The 8,538-nt window shown below is 40.5% G+C and overlaps 1 protein-coding gene across 1 annotated transcript; it reads right to left on the bottom strand.

Moving 5' to 3' along the window:
* Positions 1-1,732: 1,732 nt before the first annotated feature.
* Positions 1,733-7,402, bottom strand: rab38a (RAB38a, member RAS oncogene family). The gene is made up of 3 exons (XM_085371688.1): positions 7,201-7,402; positions 3,844-4,124; positions 1,733-1,888 (listed from the first exon to the last, which is right to left on the bottom strand). Exons 1-3 carry the CDS (start codon positions 7,400-7,402, stop codon positions 1,733-1,735), a joined length of 639 nt encoding a protein of 212 aa, XP_085227814.1.
* Between the last annotated feature and the right edge of the window lie 1,136 nt (positions 7,403-8,538).

Genomic DNA, 8,538 nt, shown 5'->3' with positions numbered 1-8,538 from the left:
TTTAAAGAATAAACACAAAGAAAAACTACATTAAGCTTGGCCTTTAAAGGCCTCCTGATCTGGGCCGAGTGACTTTATTTGCACTTCGTTCACCAAATTCTCTTCTACATGCCTTTTTTTGTATTCCATTAGAGGAAGGATAGAGCCTTGTGGAGCAGGATGGGGGGAGTCTCAATGTCCACTGTTGTCAGTAAAGACAAGTATCACCAGTGCTGATGAGTGATTCTTCTTGTGGCACAGCAAATATTTACCCTTTTTCACATCAGACCAGAGGACACTGGCTGTGTGAATAGTCAGCAAAACACTGCTGCAGGCTGACAGTGATGGTTTGTCAGATGTGCTGCTTAGACACAGCCCAGGCTTCTTGTTTTGCCAACAAGAGGTTACTGCCACCTAACCCAGAAACCTGTATTGTCTGGTTATACCTCCTCCCAGGACTGCACGGCGAAGCATATGAGCAGACTTCTTAACTGACATCTCCCTCACGATCCTTAATTTATTGAATTGTTAGGATCCAGTCATTTATACCTTGATCATAGTGCATAGAATGAATGTTAAACCATGTTTGTTGTTGTATACAGACTTTTTAATGTTATAATAAGAAGACAAACAGCTAGTCGTCAGTAAAGCCACGGTTTATTCACATGAACATTTTGAAAACTGGATACATCTTTGGTTCTACTGTATAATCTGCCTCAGTTTGCTGTATATAATATGTACATAGTTGTATACATGTTTGCATTCATCCCATAATTACAAACATTACAAATAAAAGAAATCACAGTGGGATAGAAATTTAATAGAAAACCACTGGATAGAAATAAGGGATACAATGGGCATTAACACACATTCAGCATTATTTTTAAAAGTGCTGAAATTGAAATGAGTTCAATTCTTAATTAGGGCTGAACAGAAAGAGAAATGTGCACCATTAAGAGGGCTTGTAAATAATATATAGTGAATATCTCTACTGCAGATATTAAATAAAATGCTTTAAAAAAGGCACTTTAATTGCAATAATCTGCTTTACAGTGCTTCACTGGAAATAGTGGATGGACATGAAAAGTTAAAAATAAATGAAGCCATATTTGAAGGAGCCATGTAATGTGGCTGTGGTCTTATTAGCATTGAGAAGGAATTGCTTGGGAGAGAGTCGGTGAGAAAAAATTCTTAACTTGCTTTCTCTGCTTGCTTGTGAAAGAAGCATGAAAAATGTGACAAACCAAACGTGCCGTCAGGTACGGGTTAGGAATTACAAACAAGCAGAGGAGAAAAATGAGAGCAGAGGAAAAGAACAGAGACGACAGTAAGAAGAGAGAAAGAGGAGCAGCGACCATGGCTTCCATATAGTGATTACTTCCACACACCTCCAGCACAGATATTCTGTGATTTGCCACAACCTTTCTGTGCATGTGTTCATTAACTCCGTCTCCATGGTAGCCGAAGTGGCAGTGTCGAGGCCTGAAGTCACCCAGAGGGTGACCTTGTCTTTGACAAGAGCACACAGCTGCACCCATCTCTCTTTCTGCCTCTGCTCAAATCCATCCATTTCCTGAGCCAGCTGCCTCTCTGTCCACTCAAACCCCACACCCAACCCACCCAAGCTTAAAGATTGGAAAGGAGTTGGCACCCACACCGTCTACCTCGAAAGGAGCCAAAAGGAGCTCTTCCTTGTTCTCTTTCTCACACACAAACTGAACACTGTGTGTAATGAGAATCCAACTACCAGGTCCTACTGGGATCTGAAGCACGAGGAGCATGTCCCACCTTTGTCCTTTTCTAATTGAGGCGTGATGGTGTCTGGGACTTCTGACTGGAGCATGTCTTTCTGACTGGCAATGATGTGCTTCACCAAGCAGTTGGCTGCTTCATCGATGTTTATGTTTTCCTGAAAGCAGAGAGTGGAGAAAAAAAAAGGGGGGGGGGGGGGGGGGGTGATAGAGGAGAGGGGGGAAAGAAAGACAAAGAATATGAAAAGGTAGAAGATCAATCAATGTTATAAGGCACTAAACAAGATAGAAAAAAGCGCCTGCAGGAAGAAAAACCTGTGGAGTTAATTGAGTGAATCAAATGGTCCGTCACTAAACTGAAGAGGTGGAAGAAACACAACAAAACAGTCAGCAGGAATGATGTGAACACAAGCTGGAAAGAGATTTTTGCATTTACTCTGAGTGGTTGCCTCTGGTCTGACACACTGACAAATGACAATGCATCTCTCTTTTACACACAAAAAAATGACGACGAAAGCATCCACAGCAAAACCTAATGAGACCTGTGAGTACACTAAAAATATATATTTTTTTCAATGTAATATATTTATACAGCACCATATACCAACAACAGTCACCTCAAGGCACTTTGTATTGCAAAGTAAATACTCTACAATAATACAGAGAAAACAGAGAAAGCCCAAACAATCGGAGATGATTGCAAAAATACTGGAATAGGTAAAAACTGGAATGATCAATTTGCACAGTATGGAACACTTACATATGCAAGAAAGACCTGCATTATGCAGGCCTGAATTCTAATTTATATAAATTCTCAACATTAGAGTCTTTCTATCCTAATCTTAGAAAGAATTAAAAAACCTAGATGAACTCAGTGATGACACAGTGTGTGATTGATGGATACTGCAGTAGCTCAGAAAGGAAATGTCATCGTAGTCAAATGAGGTCTCTAATAAAAACAATTACAATATTTTAGAGATTGTATTTTGTTTTCTAATGGTATAAATGGCATTTATACAACAACTAAAACTATAGAGGACAATAATGCTTTGCTGAGAATACTGAGTATAATCTATTTCAGGCCTGTGGCAGCTGTGGACCTCACAGATTTGTACAAATATTTGTATAAAGAAACAAAAGTGAGAACAGATTTTGTATATGGTTAAGTGGCTGATTGTTTTTGTTAAGTTTTATTTGAACTTTCAGTGCCGTATATGGCTAAGCTTTCTCACACCTCAGTCTATTTTCTCCTCTTACCACCTAGCTGTGAGATTCCTAGCAGCCATACTCAGGTCTGAGTGTGTTACTGTGTCACTGTGTGTTGCTCATTTCACAATCAGAATACACCCACCGCATTTTTATTTTCTGTCGTCATGAGTGAGCCTTGAATCAAACTTTTACTGTCTTTTATTTCTTATTTGTGCTCAGTATTTAAATATATTATCCCATTTCTTCTGTTCATCTTTAAATATTATTGCTATGCTGTCAGTCCAGTCTAAGTTTTGTTACAAAGGCTTCAGACTGACTGAATATAGCAAACGTAACAAAGTATATTTTGTAAGCAGTTTAGGTATTTTAGCTGAAAGTTACGTTTTGGTTAAAAATATAATTTTTATAAATTGCATCACAGTCTCTGTAAGCTTAAGAATAAGCACTTTTTTATGGTTTGTGCAGTCAGTGGAAAAAAGTGTGCCAGTATATTCCCTCAACACTCCTGGACATCCTGTCTGGATAACAGAGCACCTGATGCAAGTGCAGCTGACCTGGAATAACACAGAAGGAACGTCGACTGTGAGACTCTTGTGCAAAAGCAGCAGGGCTCTGTGATTGATATGCAAATACTGAACAGACTGGGACTGTTAAACTCAGCACTTTTAAAGGATCTCTTCACATCCTGAATGTGCCTCTGTGGTGGCATCTCCACAGGGTAATCAGGTGCTAGGTCTGATAGAGTCAAGGAGTCAGCTGCTTCCCAAGGACATCTGAGGAGACTTGCTGACACACGGGGATTGAACCTCAGAGCTCTGTTGAAGGCTGCTCTTTGTTTCCTTGTAGTTAAAACACTGTGTGTGTACGTGTATTCGTGTGTGTGTCTGTTTGTCATCTTTCTCACCTTAGCAGAAGTCTCAAACCATCCCACAAAGCCGTTCTCCTGGCAGAACTGCTCCATCTTTATTCCGTTATTGGTCAGTACATCCCGACCCTGGTCACATTTATTGGCCAGAAGAACAGTGGCTACATGCTTCCCGTTGGCAAGTGTCAGTTTGGAATCCAAATCCTCTTTCCACTTTGTGACAGCCTCAAAGGAGGCAGGCCGTGTGACATCAAACACGATGAATGCACCCATGGCTTCACGGTAATACACACGGGTCATGTTGCCAAACCTCTCCTGACCTGAAAGACGTGCAAACAAAGTGACACACACACATATAATATTATTGCTTGTTGTCACTGTGATGCATTTTAAATTTTTCATACTTTATTAAAGCACATCATGAAATTTTCGACAGATCAGTATAACAATGGTCTATCAAAGCTGTCACCTTATCAGCAAACATAAACAATGTTACCATTTTCTCATTTTGGGTGTATTTATGGATGCGTTCTTTACATATTTCACCTGCATCCGATACTTCAGACACACAATTTTTTTTCCATTCCATTACAAGACAAGCAGGGACAGATGGAAAAGAGGCAGAATGGGAGAAAGAAACATGGCTCTGGAGTCTGTGCGTGCCTGCTTGTGAAACTGTCTGTAAAAAAAAATTCCTGAGGGTCAAATTAATTTGATAAGCCCTGTTGGAATCTTGTATCCACACACATTTTCCCATCCATAATTTCTGCTGAAGAACCATCAGATTCAGCTGCGCAGCCGCAGAATAAAATCAAGACACTTCCACACTGTGGAATAACCATAAATCAAACTGGTCTACTCATCGTGGCATCCAAGAGAAGATGCCAAGAAAAAGGGTTTTGAGTCCCACAGCAGTGTTTTGGGTTTTTGGTTTTTTTTTTGAACAGATGGATCAGACCACAAGGTCAGATGCAGAACAGGTGGGAGGCAGAAAGGTTTGCTCAAGGACTTATCTAGGGGCAGATGCTTGTTGAAACAGGTCGGCCATTGGAGTATGTCGAGCAGAAAATTATGCCCCTGGCCTTCTCAAACACACTGCTTTCTGGGCAAGTACATTATAGAGGATGTTTGAAAAAGCCCCACTAGAAAACTTAAGTATCTCTTTACAACAGATCAGATCAGGTATCTTTGGGTGTTTCTACTTATGTCTCTGTGTAGCTGTTTGCAAATATTGTATCTTTGCTAATATTTAACCTCACTCCTCAAAATAGGTACTACTTAGGGGCCTTTTAGGCTCATAGAAAGGCAGCAATAGTGTAAGTCTGCAGTTCAACATAATCCACGAAAGTTCAAAAGACTGAAAATTATCTGAAGTCAAAGACAAAGAAACAAAACCCTAAAGGTTTTTCCTCTTATGTGTACATGATCTAGGCTTGTGAAGTTAGCTCTGCTACACTGGCAGCATGGCATAGAAAAATGGGAGACAAAGATAAAAAGGTCGAAGTTGTTTATCTTGGTAAATGCACAGAACAGCGAGTTGCATGAGAAAACTGTAGCTCATTACCAAATCCCATAACAGAGCTAGGTGAGTTTTTTCTTAGATTCATAAAAGTGAGACGCAGTCATAAATATTTCAAGAAAAGGTTGTACGTAGCGTATTTACTTGAGATAATCTTCCATCTTGAAGGCTTTAATAACCTTTAGGTGAGTGTAAGAAGCACAATGAGTACAGTGCAAGACCTGTGGCAGTTTTCTCTGAGGGAGACCCTCATCTTTGGCTCATAATAAAAAGCTTTCTGTGTACAGGAGCTTGGGCCTCAAATCTCCCTCACATGAGTTTGAGACACATGACTGCTTGCGCTTACTGGAGAGAGAGCGCACAGGAGGGGAGAGAGCACCAGGTCTGAGGATTCTTCTAAACCTCAGCAGACACTCATGTGACATGAGGCTGTTGTAGTCTTTCTGTCATCTTAACCAACAGCACCCCAGTCAAAAGCCGGTATTATTTCTGATATCTGTCATCGCCAGAAGCAATTTAAAAACTGAAAACCGACACATAAACATATTTGAATTTCTATTTTAATAACTTTTGGTTTTAAAGCAAATAAAAAACTTCCATTCCTCGTCCCTGATGACATGGCATCCTAACACCTACCGACAATTTACACTATTCAACTTATATACTACTACATTTACAAAGTATAGTGAAGGCGTGTGATACTTGGGATCTACTCGGGGAAAAAATGTGAAAACACTTTGTTTAGTTACACTGTGTGTGTGTGTGTGTGTGTGTGTGTGTGTGTGCGTGCGTGCGTGTGTGTGTGTGTAAGACAGCTGCATTTAGAGCAAAAAAACTCCGTACTGGGGACCGCATGACATCAAATTATAAAGGTGATATAATAAACATGCTTTTATTATGTCATCAGCTGGAACATGAGCTCAATGTTTCGTTCCAAATTAGATAAGATTATTAATTTTCTGGCTCAACAGACCAGCTGGTGCAGAAGGTTTTGCATAAGCCTCGAAACAATCTTAGAGTGGCACGCCGTTACTATGACGACACTGATTTATCATGAGAGCATCATGATGCTCCTTCATCAAGGTCACATGGCGCAAAAGCTCATCTTATATATGACTTTAACCTTTTTAACATGTGATTGTATGAGTGCATAGCCAAGCGATTGGAAGGCAGGAATTTGGAGTCAGCTGGTACAAATGACGAACAAGAATGTGTGTGTGTGTGTGTGTGTGTGTGTGTGTGTGTGTGTGTGTGTGTGTTAAAAACAAGGGTGAACTGTAAAAAGAAAAAAACTATCTTGGACTGGTGTGCTTTTGTTTCCTTATTAACCTATGATTTGTTTAATGTAAAATAAACAATAATTTTAAAGTCCATAGTCAGACATCTCACACATTTTCCTGAAATTACAAAACATGTCGTTTCTACTGGAGCAGCCAACCTCTCATAAGTATTTCATTAATTATTTGGAAAGCTTTAGCACAGCACTTACCGAGGTGGTTTTTACAACGACAATCATTGTGTGATTGTGTGTCATTTAATGAAGACATAACGGGCTAAATAATTGTAAACTGAAATTTCTTTAGATTATAGCTTGTCACTTTCATTAAAGAGATTTCAAATGTTATGGTAATTTCACTTAAAAGACTAATTAACCCTCTCCAGCATGTTTTCTGCATAAGAAAATCACACATTTCCAAAGAAGTTATAAATTGATAATAATCTGCTTTGCATAACTTCTAAATGTAACATACTTAAAACACTTTTAGGCAAAAAGGAAACAAATCGCACAAATCCTCGTTTCTTACAATCCCCGCGGTGTTATCGAACTGTTTCACCTCCTCCTATTTAATGTGAGCGGTGGGTGAAAGTTGGTTTACCTGCGATGTCCCACAGCTGAAGGCGCACGGTCTCCTGGTCCCAGTTGAGCACTTTGAGTGCGAAATCCACGCCGATGGTGGCTCGGTAGTTGGGGCTAAAGTTGTGGTGGACATATCGCTTGATGATACTGGTCTTCCCAACCCCGAGGTCGCCTATCACAAGAATCTTATAGAGATGCTCCTTATGGTGGTTGTTCTGCATGGCGACCGAGGAGGGCGAGAGTCGAGCATGAATCCACCGTATTGGGAAGACCTGGGGATGATAGCGGGAGACGCACAGGACAGCGCAGAGAGAGCTGGGGAGAGCTGGGAATGAGAAGGGGCGGCAAGGTACGCCCTGGCCCACAGAGGGAAGCGAAGCAGAGACGTCTGGACCTTGTGACTCACGATGGGCAGCTCCAAGCTGGAGAGGCAGCACTGCTCTTATACTAGCTGACTACTACTGCTTGTTTTGTATTTGCAGACTACTTTATTTTAGATAAAAGCAGTCAGCAAAATGTAACCTGCTTTATGGAAATGAAAAAAAGATGGGGCATAACAGTGCCTGCCACAGGTCTGCATTATGTAAACTGAATTATCATTACCGAAACGTCAGCACTGGTAACATTGTTTGGTTTCGCAGCTCGTCGAAGCAGAGCGCAAGAACGGAATGGCCTATACACACTCCCCGGCCACTTTATTAGGTACACGTGTTCATAGGCTCCTTAACCTCCTAAGACCCAAACTCTTCCACGGCATTTATTTTTAATTTCTCTTTGATATTTGGGCATATTGGGGCCCGATGAATGTAAAAACAAAGTTTTACCAGATTTTTTTTTTAATTATTTATTTTTACCGTATTTTTGTTTCTAATAAAAATGAGAGACACATATGAGGATATTCGTTTAAAGTTTTGATAGAACCTTAGCAATATAATGTCCTCGTGAGTGGATATCAGGCCCTTGTAGAGCAAAATTGAGTATTTTGGTCTAAATAACCCAAAATGTGATGTTCACATATGTGGACGCCAGGTCCTAGGAGGTTAACACAAATCAGCCAATTGCATGCAAGCAACTCATCACATTTAGGTTTGTAAAAGTGGTCAAGACGACCTGCTGAAGTTCAAGTTCGCCTTGAAGCAGATGTGCCACTGCAGCATATGTTCATACTGACTGCCACTCCTGTCACCTAAAAACAGGAAGAACTGAGGCTGTAATTATCACAGACTGACAAGCTGGACAACAGAAAGCTAGAAAATGTTACCTGGTCTGATGACTCTCATCTCTTCTGCTGCGACATTAAGATGGTAAGGACATAACTCTGTTCCCTACCAGCTGCGCATCATTTTAACACCAGTCT

This window comes from Diplotaxodon limnothrissa, linkage group LG14 (genome assembly GCF_057381915.1).
Source record: "Diplotaxodon limnothrissa isolate DT_005_m linkage group LG14, D_limnothrissa_male_GT1.1, whole genome shotgun sequence".
NCBI classification, from domain to species: domain Eukaryota; kingdom Metazoa; phylum Chordata; class Actinopteri; order Cichliformes; family Cichlidae; genus Diplotaxodon; species Diplotaxodon limnothrissa.
Note: the sequence above shows the minus strand (reverse complement) of the source record. Positions and strands in the feature narration are given on the sequence as shown.

What these genes read in the sequence shown, in the direction of transcription:
- rab38a (XM_085371688.1), bottom strand. Translation starts at nt 7,402, where the DNA reads ATGCAGAACAACCACCATAAGGAGCATCTCTATAAGATTCTTGTGATA. An exon ending in TCAGCTGTGGGACATCGCAG is followed by an intron (nt 4,125 to 7,200) that starts GTAAACCAACTT and finishes CACGTCTTTCAG; the next exon opens with GTCAGGAGAGGTTTGGCAAC. An exon ending in GGTTTGAGACTTCTGCTAAG is followed by an intron (nt 1,889 to 3,843) that starts GTGAGAAAGATG and finishes CTCTGCTTTCAG; the next exon opens with GAAAACATAAACATCGATGA.